Source organism: Spermophilus citellus (assembly GCF_964194105.1).
Source record: "Spermophilus citellus genome assembly, chromosome: 15".
NCBI classification, from domain to species: domain Eukaryota; kingdom Metazoa; phylum Chordata; class Mammalia; order Rodentia; family Sciuridae; genus Spermophilus; species Spermophilus citellus.
The window spans coordinates 64,741,791-64,760,460 of NC_138195.1; the positions used below are offsets into that span (position 1 = coordinate 64,741,791).

At 36.6% G+C, this 18,670-nt stretch overlaps 1 protein-coding gene across 1 annotated transcript in view; it reads right to left on the bottom strand.

Annotated features, from left to right (window-relative positions):
- The window catches only part of LOC308634133 (cytochrome P450 2C9-like), a gene marked incomplete at both ends in the record, with an annotated part of 32,074 nt that extends 21,527 nt beyond the window's left edge, over positions 1–10,547 (bottom strand). The window contains 4 exons of the mRNA XM_081267729.1: positions 4,322–4,482; positions 8,651–8,800; positions 8,976–9,138; positions 10,380–10,547. Coding sequence (XP_081123855.1) covers positions 4,322–4,482; positions 8,651–8,800; positions 8,976–9,138; positions 10,380–10,547 — 642 coding nt within the window. The remainder of the gene's footprint in view (positions 1–4,321; positions 4,483–8,650; positions 8,801–8,975; positions 9,139–10,379) is intronic.
- Positions 10,548–18,670: the final 8,123 nt, after the last annotated feature.

Consider the following 18,670-nt stretch of genomic DNA (forward strand, 5'->3'; position numbering starts at 1 on the left):
TATCTTTAGCTGTAAAAGGCGGGGCATTGGGTAAATGTACATAATAATATGAGTTATATTTCCTGTTGAAGAAAAACTGTGAGAAGCAAATAGACACAATGTTAATTATCCTATAAATTAAAAATTATGTAGATTATTTAACCAGCTGGAAAAAATATGTATTAAGAATGAAGACATTGTTTATTTTTGTTTAATTACCCACTTGGAATTGAATCTTATTAAATCACGTGATTTAAAAGTATTTTGATCCATTTTTATTTTACTTCAAATATTATGAGTGCACTTTTTATTTATGGAAACTTTGTCATTATGTAACGCAGTCAGAATAGAAATCTTGTGCGTATGTGTAGAAATCAGAAGATTTAAAAATCTGGTAATTACCAAAACATATAAGATATTTCAGATATTGCAGATGTCAGCATTTTATTTTCATAATTGTCAGATTTATTCCCAATAACATCCGTGAAGAAAAAAATAAGAATCAAGAAGCTTTATTAGAATTATTATTGTTAGAAAAAGTTTTTACAACTCTTCCTTAGTAGTGTAGCTATAGAGAGAATAGGAATTGAAGTTCCTTGGACAAACCTGTTATTGGGATTAGGATTAGTTTATGTAACTCAGCATGGGTGGGGGGGAGTTAAACACAAGGCTGCTATTAAAGACACAGGAATTTGTTGGCTTGGAATTTGTAAAATAACTTTTTTGGTTAGCGAGCATTTCTTTGGAAAAATGAAAGAACTTTTTGTAGCTGGACTTTCCTCTTTAAGGAGCAGCAATGCAACACGCAGGCTTGGCAAAGCTGGAGGGCTGGCCTGGAAGGCACCCCCAGCCATGGTGGGAGGCACTGAGAGAAAGCCTGAGAAAGCCTTCCTAGCCTGCGGGAGGCGGGGCTTGGAAGAAGCCGGTGCAGAAAAAAATTTGTCACGTCGCTGCCGCCTGTCCTGAGCTGTCCGCCGGTACTTCCATGTGTCCCGAAATCTCGCCTGCAGCTCTGGGTTCCCACCCTGCGCGCTGGCCTGTCTTGAGTGCTTTCCATGTTTGTCCATCTGAAGTTAGAATATTGGTAGTCCTGGCTGGACCCCACCTGCCAGAGCGACCACGTTGGCCCCAGGTGCCACCAAGCCAAGAGCTGCAGCAGCCATGGCCGCTGCCGTTGCCACCGCTGCCGTTAGGTGTCTGGCTCCCTCGCCAGGGCTGGTGCAGCCGCTGGTCCGCCTGCCTGCCTCATTCATGGCTTCTGAGTCTGTGGCCCATTTCTTCTGTGGACAGATTTCTCCATGTCTGCGGGCTGGCGTATGGACTTTTTAAAAATATCTTTTCCCTTTTGTTTTATTATTGTCTTCAGAATTACAAAACAGATTTCTTTCTCTGAAGAAAAAGAGTTCTCCGTGTTTAAAGTCCCATGATAAAAACGTTCCCCTCTCCTCTCTCCTTATACTAATCCACAATATGATAATCCATAATATCCACAAGCGTGCTTTTTCTGCAAGAGAGGGCCAAACTCTCACTAGTTACCTTTCAGTTCCACACCATGGGAAGTTCTCACCTGCATGCTGTGCAGGTAATGGAAATGGGGGTCTCCTTGGTGGAATGGGCTGGCTGAGAAATAAAAGCTAAGAAAAATAGAATGACAAAAACAAAACAAAACAAAACAAAACAGACCAAAACAAAAACAGAACACAGACAGTAGGAAGGGAGCTGATCAGAGGGATTGAGTTTATGGATACACTATGGCAAAATGTAGCCCGTGCCTACTTTATTTATATTGAGAAACATCAAGTCTTCCATAGATTATTCTTTACCAAAAAAGGTCAAAGCTGGGCTATTCAGTTCCTAACAGGTTACTCCCATCTCCAGAGCTACTATGGGGGATCTTCCTAGCAGAGTGGAGATAAAGATCATGTGCATTGGGTAATCTATTGCATGGGAGAGCCATAGATAATTCCCAAGGCCAAACCTTAATCTCCCTGGCTTCATGCTGAGAGAAGATCCTCATGTTTTTCACGGATGGCTTCACACACACTGGTGGGGCCAAACTACTGGTCTTGTTGGCTTTCCAGGGCTGACTTAACCACAGACCTGGTGGGTCTGTTTCTCTCTCAGCCAATGTAGGTGGAATTCCAGAGCCACCTGTTCCTCTATGTCCTCATTCATGGCCTCTGAGTCTGTGGCCCATTTCTTGTTGTTTAAGATTTGCTGTTCAATCCCTGATTCCTCCACTCTCCAATGCTTTTACAGCATTCTTCAGGGACTGCTCTGCGACCCCTGGTTTGAATGATGGCAGGCCAGGCCCCACCCCAATGGTGGCCTCGTTAGAATTCACCACTGAATTACAGTGGATATTCTGATGATAGTTGAAATGGATGGGTTCATTCTCATTTTGATGGTTAGGTGCTGTGCTATACTGTACAGCTCCCTCAATGGTTGTACATGTCTGCTCTGACCTGCATCACAATGTGGTTGCCAAGGCAGCTATTTTTCCACTTCCGGTTGATGCAGGTAATAAAGTCTTCTGTGACACAGTTGGAAAAGTAGTTAGCTTTCTTCATCAGGTAGTCCACACAGTGCATGTCTACAACTTCCTTCAAGTCTTGGTCTCCACCTACCTTGTGAGCTACAGTCTGAAATAGGGCCTTCTTCCTTCATCTGCTTGATGTTGAAGCCTTTCTTGTCCTGTGGGACCTTTTCAAACCAAAGCTTCTGCTGCTCAAAAGTAGCAAGGTCCATGGCTTCCATGGGTGCTGAAGCTGCTTTATCCATCTTCACTGTTGTAGCTCTCCGCGATCTCCTTGGGCTCTGTTCTGCCCATCAACTGCACCAGCACTGGTGCTTGACATCAGAGCTTGCTGTTCATGGCCCAAAGTAGCAGCCATCCATGCCCACATCCACTGTGTCACCCAGAGCACTGCCGTGACCACCTTGGCCCCCAGAAAGAGGTGGTGATGCCTGTGGTGGCCAAGGACCTGCCACTGCACAGGGCAGCACGACCAGCACCCAGCAGTGTAGAGCACTGGGAGGTTTCATTAGGGGTCCTTGGGATGGTGGTGAAGCACAGAAGGACCGCTATGACACATGGGTTGCTGTTGCTACCAACCCATTTCCACATCCTCCACACCTCAGTGACTCCTTAATGGGGTGAGGTAGAAAGGCAGTGACTTCTTTTTTTTTTTTTTTTTTTTTTTTCCTAAGTTGCTTAGGGCCTCACTGCATTGTCCAGGCTACCTCCAATTTTGGATCCTACTGCCTCAGCCTCCCCAGTTGCTGAGATTGCAAGCCTGTCTTGCATTGTAATTTTTATTGTAATCATGAACAAATTCTCTACACTTATAGAATGATTGATGAGAGAACCTTGGGACCAGAGAATAAAAAAAAAATGATAACTATTTTCTAAATTCTTAAGTTACTCCTCTTCTATAAAGGCAATTTTTAAAAGATATTCTACATATTTTTTCCCACAACTAAAAAATATAAGAAGACCTGTATTAACATGATTCACATTTTGTATTGCTACAAACAACATTAAGGGATTTGGGGTTATCTTATGGAGAACATAAAGCTCAGACATGGGATGAGTGTTTTAGAAATGGAAAGAGCTCAAAGAAACTGAGAATCTCAGTTGTCCATGAGAGTGGTTGAGCAACTTGTAAAGACGACTCACATATTAATTCAGTAGAGTATAGGACATGCCAATTTAGCACAGGGTGAAATTGTGAGTTTTTATGATTCACATACCATAAAACCAACCGTTTTGTCATCCCTAACCCAGTGATCTTTTTAGCTAGGATGGCAAACCATACTGAACACCCCTCCATGAACTCAGTGATTTCTCTAAGTTTATTTGGCCCTAATATTCTCCTGCCTTAAAGATATCCTCTTCCTGTGTTGAGATATTCCTGCCAGGTATGTGAAAGCTCTCTAAGTGTAGATTATAGGGCAGGTCTTGTGGGCAATGGAAACTTTCAAAATGTACCAGGATGTCCACTGAAAGACATGGTCATCCTTTGGGCAGTCATCAAAGTCCTTATAGAATCAGAGCTTCTCAGATTTACTAGGATATCCATGGGATAATGGACTAACAGACTTGAAAGCAAGCCATAGATGTGCACCTTCATTTTCCTGAGTGTTGAATAAGGAACTCAAGCACCTTTCCCAGATATTCATACATGATGCTCTAGGCAGGGCAGTGGAGTCCAAACAATTAACTTCACCTCACAGTCATATATAATTTTGGATATATCTGGAAAAAAACCATAAAACAAACAAACAAACAAATAAAACGAACTACAAGTGTTTTCTTAGGAAGAAAGTATCTTGTCCTTACCTGAATCCACTGGGAGCCTAGAATCCTGAAAATTTCATTTAGCCTTTGCAACAAGTCGAGAAAACATGGATCATTATAGTCATAACGATTATGAAAAATAATGGTGTTGATAACATTGCAGACAGCAGAGCTCAGGTTGAAGGTGGGATCACAGGGTGAGCCTAAAGAATTAGATATGAAACATTACTCAGCATTAAAAGAGAATAAAATCATGTCATTTGCAGATAAATGGAGAATATAATGCTAAGTAAAGTAAGCCAATCTCAAAAGCCCAAAGTCCGAATATTTTCTTTGATGTAAGGATGCTGACTTAAAATGGTGATGGGGTGGGTAGCATGGGAGGAATGGAGGAACTTTAGATAGGGCAAAGGGGAGGGAGGGAAAGGGAGGAGGCAAGGGGGCAGGAGTGATGGTGGAATGAGTTAGACATCATTACCCTAAGTACATGTGTAAGACACGAATGGTGTGAAAAATTCTTTATGTACAATCAGTGACTTGAAAAATTGGGCTCTATGTGAGCAATATGAAATGCATTGCATTCTGCCATTGTGTATAACAAATTAGAATAATTAAATAATTTAATAAAAAAGAATTAGATATGATATGAAAATGCCATTAAAATATAAACCTAAAACACTATGTCTTTGTTAACAGATAAACATACTTCAGAAATTTTCAGCACTATTATACCTGCAAATTCCCCTAAGAGCAAAATAGAATGCATTAAGCCAGCACATCACCTATATCTGAAACCTAAGCTGGCCATTGTAGCCTAGCTACTTAAGTAAGAGAGTTTATTATATTCAATCCACATCCCTTGCTTTTACTTATACCCATTAAATTCAAGGGTTCTGCTATTTTGAAAAATATTTCTTACATAATAATTCAAGTATTCATACACAAATAACGCTAATTTAGATATTTTAAGCAATATTTTATCTACCCATCATCTGGCAGGAAAATATTTATAGGAATTAAAACAAAGCATTACTTTTACCTTAAAAATGAGTTAACTTTGAAAACTTAGATTGTTAAATAATGGAGATTAATATGCTCAATTCTCATTCACTGCTTTTACCTATATCCCATTAACCCCAGGAATTTACTTGCTAATGGCAAAGACTATGTTAATCATCATAATTTGAGTATTCAGAGCAGAATAAACTTGTGTCTATAAAGTCTTTACACAGTACAGCACTGAGGTAAAAAGGGAGAGTATACTGAGTACCTAGAAACTTTTTATATGTAATGAGTGGCTGAAAGAATCATGTGGTGAACCAGTGGAGAAGAACAGAAAGGAGACTATGGGTGAGTTCATACCTTGGAAGGAAATAATGTGAAAAGGAGATTGTAATATCAAAAATAAATACAAAGAATGAAAATCCATCTCTGCCAAGAGTTTTGACTACCTCAGTGAAAAATAAGCCCTTTTTTTTAAAAAGTAGGGTTTTTTCTCTTGTTTTTTTTAAACCTTTTTTCTTTGTTCTTTTATCTTCACCATTTTCCATTTTAATATTTTTTCTTTAAATTTTAACTTTTTAACACTTTTTTTTCAAATATCATTTAATCGCATTATATTATCTTTTACTATTTTCCATTATGCAAGATTCTGTGTTTGTTTACATGGGCATATGTGTGTAGATGAGTGTCTTCTCATTGCATTGATAGATTTGAAAAAATATATGTATGTTTATGTAACTTTAATTTCAAATTAATTACTTTCTCCTGCTCTTGTTTCTTATTTAGCCTTGATTTGACTCAATTGGATATAACTATATGAGGGTTAGAGTTGTTTTGATCTTACATTGACTGGTTTGTTCACACCTTGGTTCTTGTCCCTCTTATCATCCCTTCTTTACTATCTTCTCCCACTAACAATCGAATTTTCCTGTTACTACTTTCTTTCTTTTTTTTATTACTGTTATTTTTTTCTTTGTACCCTACATCATCTACCCACCTCCTGCATCTCCTCTGATCATTTTTTAAAATATTTAAAACTTTTTCTCACCTTCCTATCTCATTTTCTTTTTCCCTAAGAATCTGGAATCCTACTGAATGCTAGAATTATATAGTTTATGTAATTCTAACCCCATTTATGTTGTAATTATTAATACAAGAAAGATAACTATACATGAAAGAACACCCATTGCATAGTAGACACCTGCTGTTGAATGCTCACTCTAGTTCACAGCTTTTTACTGTATGTATTGATGTTAAATGCTGACCCCTCCATTCCTATGTAGGTGGCAGTTAGTGTCAAAGTAGACACTGGACATTTATCTTAGGGCTGTCTCTCTGTTGGTGACATTAGTGTTATTCTTGGATCTCCTTCTCTCTAAGAGGGACTAGAAAGTGACTGGGACACTTCAAGATCACAGAGTTGAGATCCTGATGCTGAAAAATACATACAACTAGCCCAAGCAGCAGTGAATCTCAATCCACAGGTGATCTAGCCCCACCTGAGCCTTATCATTAGTTCAAAGCACATAATTGGGGAGACAAAAGCCCTAAACCAACAACCATGTCCCAAGGAGGAACAACCAGAGGAGAACTCCAGATCCCACTCCTTGAGTCCTACATATATATATAAAGAATATATGAGGAATTAATAGAGAAATTCAGAGATGAAAGATCATTTTATAAAAGAGTTATTGAAAAGAAACCAACCAATACTCCTGGAAATGAAAGATACAATGAATAGAATTAAAAATTCACCTGAAACCATCATCAACAGATTTGATTTTGTAGAAATTAGACCTTCACTCTTAAAGACAGAATTTAAAGCCTTGCAGACAGCGTACATGAATTTGAGTATATAGTATGAAACAAATGTGCAAAAATAATAAAATATGATCAGAATACATAAGAACTCTTGGACAATATCAAGAGAACAAACCTGAGAGTCATTGGGCTAGCAGAGAACATGAGGATACAGTCTAAAGGCATTAAGAACAATTTCAATATTATAACCCCAAACTTCCCCATCAGAAAGAACATAAACATCCACATTCAGAATGCAAACAGTACCTCAAATAGACTAGATTACAAAAGATGTTCTCTAAGACACATCATAATCAAAATGCCTAACATAGAAAATAAGGAAGTGTTAAATGCAGAATGAATTTAACAAAATGATGCTCTGTTCATATGTAAATATAACACAGGGCATTCCATCATCATGTGTGTGTATAAAGCACAAATCAAAATAAATAAACAAGCAAGAGGAAGATCTGTAGAGTAAAATGAGAGTAGGGTTTGGAGAAGTGAAGGGAAAGCAGGTGTGAATGAGGACTGAAACGGAATGTATGTGCAACTTTTTAAAAATGAACTTAACTGTATGGTGTATAACTGTAATTTTTGTATTAAAGAATTTAAAGCATCCAATACAAAAATGTGAAATTGGAGCTGAGGTTGTGGCTCAGCAGTAGAGCGCTCATCTAGTACGTGAGAAGTGCTGGGTTAGATCCTCAGCAACACATAGAAATAAATAAATAAAATAAAGGTATATTGTGTCTAACTACAACTAAAAAAATTTTTAAAAATGTGAAATTGATGAATAAATTTATTTTTGGATTTAAAGTTTAAAAGATGCTTAGGAACTATGTCTATTGTCTCTAACAGGACTTCAAATTTGATTTAGTTGGACAAAGATGAGTTTTGTGAATGATTAGACGTCATCCTATATAGAATTCTCAAAAGAATCGTATGTAAAATAAACTTGAAAACCCTCTCATCACATAGGCCAAACTGTCTGACACATAATGTAATCAAATTAAATTATCAGAAAAGTTTCCTTTTCTGGAGGAATCTCTGCAGTGAAATTGGCATGATCAAATGGCTAATGTGCTTTACTTGTGGGAGTTCACAAATTTACATCGACAGACTCTAAATAAAGGAGAGTTGAATTAAAAGCATTCTGAATTAAAAGTAGGGCATCTCAACAATAGTTAACTTGATAAGGTAGCTACTTGAATGACGGTGTCTTTTAAACATTACAGGGATATAAGCTTTTAGAAAAAGTGTTGTTTTAGCCAAGGAGGTAGAAAGAATTTGAGGAGTCTTGTGGATTAGTATGTGTGCATATATGCATCGTACACAGGTAAAATTTTTTGTTTTTTTTTTTCACTACTGACAATGCAGGTCAGTCATATGTGTACACATACATTGGTAAAAAATAAATACTCTACCTCTCTGGTTGAAATCATCTCTTCTCCCCATGGGGTCACAACTAGGGATCATAATATAAGATCTCATTCAGCCTGAAACACTTGCAAGGAGGTCAATCAAAACAGTAATCTGTTAAGGTTGATGACATAAAGAGGCACCCACCATTGTTTTTTTTCAACTCTTCCACAAGGCAGCGGGCTTCCTCTTGAATTCTGTCCTCAATGCTCCTCTTCCCCAAGCCCAAATACCTCAGTCTCATGAGGGAGAAGTGCCTTGTTTCTTTCCATGTTTTTCCATTGCTGAAAGCTATTCCTATAAGGAGGAGAAACAGATGGGAGAGAGATTCCATCCAGGCAGAGGAAAGTCACATGTGAACGGACAAACTCTGCCTGAGGAGCTATTCTGGTCTATTCAAAACATCCTCCTCACCCCCATGACTAGTGCCCAACACACATATGTGCACACCCATATGCATTCACACACTTACCAAGGCCTTTATTACATCTTTCAAAAATTGGGATAGAGTCTCTTCCAGCAAATTCCTCCCCATTATCAACCAGGGCTTCCTTCACAGCTTCATATCCATGCAACACCACAGTGGGCTTCATGCCGAAATACAGAGTGAACACAGGTCCATAGACTTTTGAGAACTGAAAGTGAGAAAGAATATGAAAATATTAGCAAAAGAAATAATGATTTATGCACATATCATGTCTGATTCTTACGGTTGTTACTATTGTAATTCATATGTTTGTTCTATGACACATAGGTGCAAATATTTTAAAATTTCCCATACAAAGGTGATAGTGATTATAATAACTGTCACTTAGAGGTGGTTTATGATATGCCATTCAATGGCCACACAATTTGTACACATATTATAATTAATTCTCACATCAACATTTTCAGCAGGCATATTTGCCCTATTTTACAAAGAAATGTAATTCTTTGTAAAAGAGAATTCCAAATTAATTTCTAGTGCCTCAAAGCTAATATAAAAGAGACATAAATTAGAACCTCTGCCTATTCAACACCTGATATTTGAGCAATTTATTTTATCTGAATACACAACATGAATTTAATAGCCAACAAACAGACTGCATCAGGATCACCTGCAAAACTCTTCTCAAAAATATTCTGAATCAGTAGTCCCATGGTGAGCACCAGAAATCTACAGTTTTAAATAAATCTATATGATCCTACTTCCAAGCTCCATTTAGACTCTACTCCTGCCACAAATTCAGAGAATGAGACTACATAGGTAGCACCAGGACATGCAGCAGCTACTAAGAAGAGCCATTTCTTCTACTCTCCTACATTCTTGACCCCAGACAAATGATTTGTGTAGAAACCCAAAAGATGCTGATATCATCAATTGGGCCCTAACTCATTGCTCGTTTCTTTTATTCTTTATGGTATTCCAGACCCACAGTTATTTCCTTGACTTTGCCCAAAAGTAGATTCTTCAGAGAAGTTCTATTTATGATAATCCTGAATTAAACACAGGGCTAATATGGTCCATGATTTATTTAATGAACTCTCTACTCATAAGCACTCTCTTAGCATTGACCTTCAGGCAAAAATCACTCCAAATGGCTGTATAAGAAAAAAGGGAAGAAGCATTCGCTACTTTTTCCAGTTTGTGATCTTGATTCGACTGGACAAGGATCTAAATGTTTCTGTAGTTACAAAAATCATTACTTTGTTGGACAATATCTGACAATGACAAACTGGAAAAAGCAATAAGTACATCAGAGCTTGTGTTGCATGTAGTATTTTGCTTTAAAGTTATCTAGTAAAATACTGTGCATCCAAAAATATATTTTATGGTTAAGTGGGCAATGATTTACTGCCTTTTGCAAGCCACTGAAGGAGCATAAAACATACTTACCTCTGCTAAGGATTTGTTCACATCCTTAAAATCTATCTGTAGGGCATTCCCAATAATTGGTAGAGGAGTGGGACCAGGAGGGAGCTTCCTTCTCCCAGATGTGGGACTCCAGAGTGAAATGAGTAGCAGACAGAAGAGAAGGAGCACCAGGACCACAATGGGATCCATTGAAGTCTTCCTTCTTACTGAGACAACTGTGAACTCTGATAATTCAATAATGATTTCCAGTAATTCAATTTGTAACTCTTTGACCTATGAGGGGCCGTTCACCTAGGTGGACTTTAATCCTTCTAAGTAATCTTTCTCTCAATGACTGGGATAAAAATAAAATGTTCTCTAGTGATGTTCTCTTTTTTTCCAGTCCCCATGCAGGTGATTGTGCTTTAAATGCACTAGGTTGGTGACCCGTTAGCAACAATTAAAAAAATAGCCCACTTGCTTTCAATATGCATTCATCACTGAGAAAATTTAAAATTAAGTTTTGATGCATGAAAATAAAATTAATTTTGGATTCTTAGAGTAATAACCAGTTGGGAATTTATGACTTGGGTTAGTTTGGAATATTATTTGAATTGTGTGAAGATTATCTTTTGCTATTAAACACTGGGAAACTTTATCTCAGTAATAGAAGGCTTTCAAGTATTTAATATGCTACTTACAGAATCATTTCTCCACAAAGCACCAAATACCTAACATGATTCATATATTTTAAATCATCAAACATCAAATTATTATCTAAAGTTGCACAGTCTTCAACATTAAATAATTAGAAAGATAGACATTATTATTGTTTAAATTTCCAAATGGAAAATTAGAGACATTGTGAGCTGGGATCTGAATGAGTGGCTTGGATGATCACATGGTACATATACTATGACTTCACTGCAGCTCAGGAAGAGTAATTTAGAAAAACAAAGCAAACCCCATAAAATGTTAGTTACTGTGAAAGTTCATCACACTGACTCTGTTCATAAAGCACAGGCTTCCCATCAAATAGAAGCTCCTAATTTGACTTCAGGTGAGTAGGACCAGAGGTGCTCAAGAGAGGAAATTAAAGGTTGCCTTTTCCTCTGCCCGTCACTGCAGAGATGAAACCTGCTCAGCAGAAATGTGGCAAGAGCCAACCTCAGGAAACTGAGTGGGGAGCACGAAGAACCATGGCTTCCCACTTCCCTGTCACCTCCAGACAAGCTGTTTCAGTTGTTTTGCATTTGTCATTGTCAGAAATAAAAAATGAAATGATGCACTGCAGTGAAGGGAAATTATAGACAGAACTACAGTTGTGGGGGTAATAGATGATGAAAGTGAGAAAGGAATTAAACCCAAAGTGCAAACCAACACCACTTGCAGACCTGAAGGGGAGGCAGCTTTGAGTCATAAGAAGTCTTCCATGATTACTGGAATGATGTGTGTTACCAGATCACTGAGATTGATGCTTACTCAAAGGCATGTTTTGCAAAATGCTTTGCAATCATATTTTATCTAAATTGGTTAGTATGGTTACTTCTGAGCTGTTCTTAAGAATTTTCACATCTCTCAAACTCCTTGTCTAAGGAAAATTATTCTCACTGTAGAGCTGAGGAAGCTGGGTCTTGGAGATGCAGTGCCTTGGCCAAAGTAACAGGGATTGAAGGTGGGAAAGCTGTTGCCGGAATTCATGGCACCTGTATCTTGTACCCTTCCCTTCGAGAAGACACTTCTTATATGCTATTGGTGGAAAAATTATAAAATCATTGTGCAGAATGAAATGAAGCTTCCTTCATATGTGTGCATAGAAATAGAACATGAGAACTGGATTTATCATAAGACCCAATCATCCCAGTTCTGAATAAATACCCTAAGAAAATGGAAACAGAATGCTGAAGAGATATCTTTGCTGCAAGCCCATGTTTATTTCGGTGCTATTCACAATAGCTAAGACAATGAACCAATTTAGGTGCTCATAATCAGTTGAATGATTAAAAAAAATGTGGTGTATATACATAGTGAACTATTTTCCAGCCAAAAAAGGAGAATGAAATAATGTCTTTGCAGCAAAATGAATGGAGCTGGAATATATTATGTTATCTGAAATTACAAGGGCACAGAAAAAATAAATATATGTTCTCTTATATGTGGAAGCTAAAGAAAGTCAATTTGTAGAATAAATGTTAAATAGTGGTTAGTTGAGGCTTGAAAAGGCCTGGGGACATATTTAAAGAGAATATGAATTTGATGAAAGCATGTCATATGAGTGCATAGAAATAGAACATTGTGATAGCAAGGCACATATGTACAATTCATGTGTTAATCAAAAATTTAAAGAATGTATATTAAAAAGAAAAGAGGCATTGACTTCTATGTGGGTCTCAAACACTTTCTGTTTGTATCCAAAGTTCAATATTTTGTAATTCAGACTAAAAAGTGGACTTTGAAGATAAACATGAATTTTATTAATAATTACTGAAAACATTGATTGATTCAGAGGTGAGAAAAGTTTGGTTGTATAACCTTTATAATTTCAGTGATTGGCTTTTTTAAGGGGTGTGTTGGAGATGGTAGGAATGGAGTGGAAAGGGAGGTACTGAGGAAAGAGATTAACCAAATTATATTGTGTGCATGTACAAATACATAAAAATGAATTCCACTATGATGTTTAATTATAATTCCCAGATAAAAAATTAAAATAACTTTAGTGATCCCCAGTCATGGAGAATACTTTATCGAGGGAAAAATAAAAAGTCAATTTGCTGCCTGACCCACAGAGCCCTGAACCCTAAAGAATCACATTAACTTATTCTGTATAAAGTAAACTCAGTTGGTCTTTCTAAAGCAATCCCTTTATTTCCTGAAATATGTGTATCCCTGCTTAGCTCATCCTTTCTGTTTCCCAATTGAGGCTCCCGATAATCCTTCCTTTAAAAGCATAAAAAAAATCATAGATAGTTTTAAAATAGAAGGGATCTCTGCAGTCATTTTGTTTAAAATTTCCTTTTATTTTAAGGATTGAGCAATTGGTGTTGCAATGGGATAAAGTACCACCAATTCATCAAGGTAAGACTTTCTCTCAATCCTGGTTTTCCTGTTCCTGACTTCTCATTTCCCTCGGCATAGAAATCACAAAGGGATTTCTATCACCCTGTCTTAATACTTAGGAGGGTATCAGCAGTAAACCCTTAAGATTCATAGGGTATGAAAACCTCATCTTTGCTTGAGTTGTAGATTAGAACTTTTTTATTAACAAAACTTATTAATTTTAGTTTCACAGTAAAACTAACTGGATATTCTGCAGTTTCCACAAGCATTCTGTGCACATCAACTCACATCTCTCACAATCAGCCGCCCTCAGGAGTGTGGTTCATTGGATACAATCAAACCAACATTGATAGATCATCGATCACATAAGGTGTACTCTATGTACTGTATATTCTACAGCTTTTATCTAAGGTATAATGGCATGTATCTATTATTGTACAATAATGCAGAATGGTTTCAGTGCCCAAAGAATCCCAAATCTTTTGTGTCCTGCCTATTCATCCCTCCCTTCTCCATAAACCATTGGTAACATTTTGAGCATTACCAAAATTGTACATTTTTCAGTATGTTATAGAATTGGAATGAATTCTTTAACTTAGTAATATGTATAAAGTTCCTGCACATTTTTTCATGTCTTGATGGTTCACTTTATTTTAACACCAAATAGGATTGCCTTGCATATATGTATCTCAGTTTGTTTATGCATTAACCTGTTGAAGGACTTCTTGATTCCATCCAGTTTTTGGCCAGAATGAATAAAAACCATACCTGTGTGCAGTTTTTTGCATGGATCTGTTTTTTTTTTTTTTTTTTGGATAAATACCAAGGAGCATGATTGCTGGAGCACATGATATGTTACAATATTAAAAAAAAAAAAAAAAGGCTGGGCACGTTGGTGCATGCCTGTAATTCCAGCAGCTAGGGAGGCTGAGACAGGAGGATTGCTAGTTCAAAGCTAGACTCAGCAAGGGCAAGGCACTAAGCAACTCAGTGAGACCCTGTCTCTAAATAAAATACAAAATAGTGCTTGGGATGTGGCTCTGTGGTTGAGTGCCCCTTGAGTTCAATCCCCAGTACCACCAAAACACACAAAAAACCCCAAAAAACCTGGTAAAATGTCTTCCAAAAGATTAACACTATTTTGCTTTGCTACCAGCAATGATTAATGGGCCCCACTGTACCACTTTCTTGCAAACATTAACTTTCATCAGTTTTGTTTTAGTTTATAAGTGTTTGTTTATATACAATGTTGTGCAATTTTCAGTAAGCTTATTTGTCATTTTCGTGTTCTTTAGAAAGAACTCTTTAAATGTTTTGCACAATGTTTTACTTGGCCTGGCTTAAGAGTCCTTTTTCAGATATGTCATTGGCAAGTATTTCACCAGTCTATAGTTTGTCTTCTTATTTCTTTGGTAGTGTCTTCTGCAAAGTAGAAGTTTTTCATCTTAGACAAAGCCTATTAATCAGTTCCTCCTTTCCTGGATATTGTTTTTGTTACAGTATTTAAAAGGGCATTGCTAGTGCATTCGAAGGATCTCTATATTGTCTTTTCAGAATTCATAATTTTGTGTTTTATATTTAAATCTGTGACCTAATTTGAGTTATTGTTTTTCATGGTTATAATATCTACCTGTAGATTCATCGTTTTGCAAATAAGTGTCTAGTTGTTTCAGAAAAATTTGTTTAAAACACTATCCTTTCTTAATTAAAATGGATTTGCTTTTTTAACTCTATTAATTATAAAGTATTTTCAGCTGTCTTTTCTGTTATAGTAATCTATTTGTGTGTTATTCCACCAGTTTCATACCATCTGAGTTACTCTGTTTTTTAAACATTTTATTAGTACATTATATTTATATATAACATTAGGGTTTATTTTGACATAATTACACCTGCATGGAATATAATTTGTTCCATTTCAGTCCCCGGTACGTCCTCTTTCCCTTCTTTCTTTACTCCACTGTTTCCCTTTCATCTACTCTATTGATCTTCCTTCTATTTACTGCATTTTATAAATTTATTTTATAATTCATTTTATAAATTTATTATATGTAAAATGTGAAATTTACTGTGTAATTTCTCCCTCTCTTCCCCCTAATTTTACTCTAGCTTACATAAATGATAGAAAACATTCTACCTTTGACTGAGTCAGGTGTATTTCACTTAGCGTAATGGTCTTAAGTTCCATCCATTTATCAGCAAATGCCATGATTTCATTTTTCTTTATGGCTGTGTATATATACCATTGTGTATGTGAAGCCAGACTTAAAGCTAGGTAGTTAGTGTAGTTAGGTAAATCGGGTCTAACATCGAGTAAGATAAAGAAAATGGAGACCATTATCCAGAATGGAGTCCAGGAAAGCAGAGCAGCACTTGGGGAAATTGAAATGATAATGTCCCCAAGGCCTGGAACCCATACTAAGGAACTGTTAATGAAGTAGCTCCCAGCAAGCAGAGAGGTGCTAATCAAAAACCACCCCAGGCCCTTCCTGCCCAGATTACTCCTCCAGACCACCTATCTCCCACCTTTTGTCCTTCCCACCTGCATTCTATCACTTCAGGGTAAAGGGAATCAAAGGGCATGTGGGAGGACTAAAAGAAGACATTAGCTATAAAAAAGGGAAGACCTCACCCTTCCACGGATTCTGCATCTCTGGTCCCCTTCTTCGGGGAGAAGTCTTTTCTGCTGTTCTTTAATAAAGCCTTCCACTTTTCACTCTATACTTGCCTCGGTGTGCTTCTCTGGCGTTATACTTCAGCATTCGGGGAAACAAGGACTCATCACCGGTAAAGAGTGGTAACATATATATACCACATTTTAGTTATTGTTTCATCTCTTAACAGGCACCTGGGATGGTTCCACAACTTGGCTTTTGCAAATTGCACTGTTCTAAATGTTGATGAGCCTGTATCACTATAGTATGCTTATTTTTAGCTCATTTGGATAAATACTGAAGAATGGAAAAGCTGGGTCATATGGTGGCTTTAAGGAAGCTCCATACTGGTTTCCAATGTGGTTGCACTAATTTGTAGTCCCACCAACAATGTATAAATGTGCCTTTTTCTCCAAACCCTTGCAATATTTATCATTTGTATTCTTCTTGATTGCCATTCTAACGAGTAAGAAGAAATCTCAGTGCAGTTTGAATTGCATTTCCTTGATTGCTGGGGATGTTGAACATTTTAAAAATATATTTGTTGGCCATTTATATTTCTTCTTTTGAGAATTGTCTGTTTAGTTCTTTGTCCATTTATTGACTGAATTTTCGTTTGGCATTGAGACTTTTGAGTTCTTCATGTATTTTGGATATTAATCCTTGGTCAGAGAAGCAACTGGGAGAGGTTTTCTCTCATTCTGTAGTCTCTCCTTCATGCTCTTGATTACTTAATTGTGATTTCCTGCCAGTTCAAGTTATTTCCAGTGGTTAATTCACATTTATTCTCCTTTAATTGACTACTCTTCTAATGATATATATTCATACCCTGGCTCTGATATTTATTTTTCATTTCTTCTACATGAAATATTTCATAGAATATGTTTTGTAGAGCTGATTGTGAATTATTTTGTAGTGTTAGTAGTGAGTTATTTTAGTTTCTGCTTATCATGGAAAGTTTTTATTTAATTTAAACTTATAAAGGATAGTTTTTCTGGATATAGCAATCTTGGTTGGCACCTGCTATCTTCAGGGGTTGGTATATATTGCTTTAAGAACTCCTGGCTTTTAGGGTCTAGACTAGAAATCGTTAGAAATTCTAATTGGATTATTTCTAAATGTGACCTGAGGTTTTTCTCTTGTGACTTTTGAAATTCTATTCTTATTCTATGTATTAGACATTTTAATAGTAATGAGTCTTGGAGAGAAACTTTTTTGACTTTGTCTACTTGGTGTTCTAAATGCCTCTTGTATTTGAATTTGTATCTCACTTCTAGATTTGGAAATTTTTGTGTTACTATTTCATTGAAAAAATTGTGTATTCCTTTAGTTCACATTTTGGTACCTCCTGCTGCACTGAGTTTTAGATTTGATCTAAATATTATCCCAGATTTCTTGAATATTCTGGCTGTGGTGTCTTGACATCTGTTATTTATTGTCAACTCTATTTTCAAGATTATATACTTTATTTCCAAGGCTTGAAAGTTTCTTTTCTATGTTACATAATCTATTGGAGGTGCTTTCAATTAGATTTTTAATTTGATTTGTTAAATCTTTCATTTTTAGGATTTCTGTGTAGTTATTTTTCAGAATCTCTTTATTGAAATAATATTTAATTTCTGTACTTTCTCTCTTAGTTCATTGCTTACATTATCTTTTAGCTCATTGAATATTTTAACTTTAAATTCCCCCAATTTTTTATTCATTTCCTCTTCTGATGTCAATGGGATCAGTTTTTCAAGTTTGTATGGCCTCTTTGGGGTTGTTTGTTCCTTTGATTTTTCATACTCTTTGTATGTCTACTTACCTGCTTGAATGATTATCTCTTCTACTTTTTTGCAAAGGGCTATTTAGTGAGCTTTTCCTTAGGTACCCCAGACTATGTGAATGTACAAATACTAATACTCCCACTCAGTACATATTCTTTGCCCTGCCTAGTATGAGCATCACTTTGAGAGATGATAAAACAAATTTTTAAAAGAAAATTTTAAAAAATTTGCTTTAGTTTTTGATGGACCTTTGTTTTATTTATTTGTATGTAGTACTTAGAATCAAACCCAGTGCCTCACACATACTAGGCAAGCACTCTTCCACTGAACTGTAGCCCCAGCCCCAAACAAATATTTTCTTATAAATTTTTATTAAAATATAAAATAAAAGAAAAAAAGAAACAAATTCCTTCTAGTCAAGGTGTTTACAAATGAAAGCAAGGGCCAATGATGGGAGCTATGTTGATTTATCATCTCTCTGGTTCTTATCAATTTGCACTTGGAGACACAAAGTTGTCCTGGAGTTTTCTATTTCCTGATTCTTCCCAAGTTGGAAGATGCTAGGTGTGGGGGATAATGACTATAGCTAGTTGAAGTTCCTAACTCTAATAAGTTGGGGACATATGAGCAACACAAGGAATTTCTTGATGAACCAGTTTGGGCAGAATGTGGGCCACATATGTTACTTCTCAGAGTACTTCTCAGAGCCTGTTAGGCTAAGTGCCCCCAATTGGGGCAAATGCAGAGGCTGCAGTAGGTATTCTTGCCAAACAATGCAGGGTAGAAAGCAGGTAGTGCCAGATTCATAACTTCTTTGCAGAATTTTAGGCTCTGTACTTGGGAACAGGGCAAA